The sequence below is a fragment of the Sinocyclocheilus grahami genome, unplaced genomic scaffold (assembly GCF_001515645.1).
Source record: "Sinocyclocheilus grahami isolate Dianchi unplaced genomic scaffold, SAMN03320097.WGS_v1.1 scaffold11652.1, whole genome shotgun sequence".
In the NCBI taxonomy this organism is placed as follows: domain Eukaryota; kingdom Metazoa; phylum Chordata; class Actinopteri; order Cypriniformes; family Cyprinidae; genus Sinocyclocheilus; species Sinocyclocheilus grahami.
The window spans coordinates 473-2543 of NW_015513957.1; the positions used below are offsets into that span (position 1 = coordinate 473).

The 2071-nt window shown below is 41.2% G+C and overlaps 1 protein-coding gene across 1 annotated transcript; it reads left to right on the forward strand.

The window, feature by feature from the left end:
* Positions 1–896: 896 nt before the first annotated feature.
* LOC107578718 (ephrin type-A receptor 3-like) lies at positions 897–2000 on the forward strand. The gene is made up of 3 exons (XM_016264644.1): positions 897–960; positions 1429–1554; positions 1694–2000. The coding sequence occupies exons 1-3, from the start codon at positions 939–941 to the stop codon at positions 1912–1914; spliced, it is 369 nt and encodes a 122-aa protein (XP_016120130.1). The 5' UTR covers positions 897–938; the 3' UTR covers positions 1915–2000.
* Positions 2001–2071: the final 71 nt, after the last annotated feature.

Below are 2071 nucleotides of genomic sequence, written 5' to 3' on the forward strand. Positions count from 1 at the left end.
AAAAAAAGAAGAAAAAAGTACCTCATGACCGCTGCAATCTGCTCCAGTCCCTTGCACTCTAGCTGGTTTTGGATGCAAGAACGAGTCCAGTGTGAATTCCCCCTAAGGCTTTCGACTCATAACACTGTCTCTCCACTGTGGACCTCTTAGCTTTCTTTACCTGCAGTTATAGGAAATGCCTTGCATTTTGTCATCCGCTATAGCACAATAGAGACTCCAGTCTGCTTTTCTATTCATAAGTGGATATTCACCCATATTATTGAGCCAATGTCCTCTAGAAACCCATTTAGGATGGCTTTTTCCACCTGGTTCCCATCAAACGTGCCAGTCTGTAGACATTCTGCAGCCATTCTCCACATTTCAGTGTGCTGTATAATTACTATGGCTAGTCAGCCTGGGACAGTACATTTTTGGCAATTCGTTCTTGTTAAAGACATGACAGGAAAAGGGAATGTGTGAGCGTGTGTCACTAAGAGGATTAAATTAATAATGAACATAATTATCAGTCCTACGTTGGCCACCTTTCCTCCCCAGTGTATTGGAATATTCATTATCTGGGGCATTTCCTTATTTATGATCCCACTGTGAGAGGAATGATGTAGTTAATGATAAAGTCAGAGGTGTCAGGATTGAATTTTCCCGGTTCTAAAGAGCGGATTAAAGCAGTGAAATCCTTTACTAGGTGGGAAAACTGGACTCTAAAGACACATTATGTTTAAACTACACTGTAAAAAGATGATAAATGTGACCAGATCAGGCCGCTGTAGATTTAATTCTACAGTCATCAACATTTTCTTAGTCTTGGGGGATTGGTTGGTTGATTTAGTGTGAGAGAAAGCATGTTATTTCATTGTGTCGATCTGTTTTAATTGTGCTTATTCTATTGTTCCAGGCGCTGTGGATATATTAAAGCAAAGCAAGACCCTGAGGAAGAGAAAATGCAGTTTCAGCATGGACGAGGTAATTCACACAGGGTTTTTGGTCTTGGAAAATAACTCAAATCTTTTAAGAGTAATCAGCAAATAATTGAGCTAAACTTTTTAAGACGTCTAATATGTTCAAAGAACATAGTTTGAGATATGTCATCAAATCAGGATTATATTTTTTTTGGCCAGTCAGACGGTGAACATAATTCGGTCTGGCTAGATGGATGAATAAAGAAAATGCATGTTTTTCCAGCAAATTGTCGGTTAGTGAACAGAGTCTCTGATGCATCTGCTGATAAATGGTGTCTCTGATCGCTCTAGTTGCCTAATGTGTGTTTTCTCTAATGACACTTTTCCTACCTGCCAAAGACAATGTTTAATGAGGTTGAAAATGTGGTACTCCCCTCCTTTTAGGAAAATGGATGGTTCAGTCTAGGTAACTAAAATGACTGTGAAATAACCCAACCGTTATCCCCACTCCTACCGTGTTCTTGCATTGCAGTCAAAATTCCCGAAACCCGCACGTACATTCACCCGCACACATATGAGGACCCCAACCAGGCGGTGCGAGATTTCGCCAAAGAGATCGAAGTTTCCAACATACGGATTGAGAGAGTTATTGGGGCTGGTAAGTCAAAATAAATTGACTCAAAAGCTTGCCCTACTTGTGTAAACCACCTGAACCGCTCACCAGGGGATTGTAATGCAATGAAATGAGGGATTGAGGGAAAATTCAATTAGTTGACAGGCTCTTGTTTGACTCCCAGGTGAGTTTGGAGAGGTCTGCAGTGGCCGTCTGAGGCTGCCCAGTAAGAGGGAGATCCAGGTGGCCATCAAGAGTCTGAAAGCCGGATATTCGGAGCAGCAGAGACGTGACTTTCTGAGTGAGGCCAGCATTATGGGCCAGTTTGACCATCCCAACATCATTCGACTGGAAGGAGTCGTCACCAGATGTAAGCATTTACATCCGAATCGCATTTGCACATAACGTCTATTGCTGGAAATAGTTTGTACCCCCTGTGTTTTCCACACAGAGATAATTGACCTTACAATCTTATCTTCAACAAAAACCAAATAGCACGGTTCATGAATATTCATTCGAATAAATATGTATGACAATATTTATATCAGTGATTTTCTGCCCT

Excerpts from the sequence above, each read along its gene's own strand:
- LOC107578718 (XM_016264644.1), top strand. The coding sequence starts at position 939 with ATGCAGTTTCAGCATGGACGAG. Across the intron at positions 961-1,428 it reads GCAGTTTCAGCATGGACGAG|TCAAAATTCCCGAAACCCGC; the intron begins GTAATTCACACA and ends CTTGCATTGCAG. Across the intron at positions 1,555-1,693 it reads TGAGAGAGTTATTGGGGCTG|GTGAGTTTGGAGAGGTCTGC; the intron begins GTAAGTCAAAAT and ends TTTGACTCCCAG.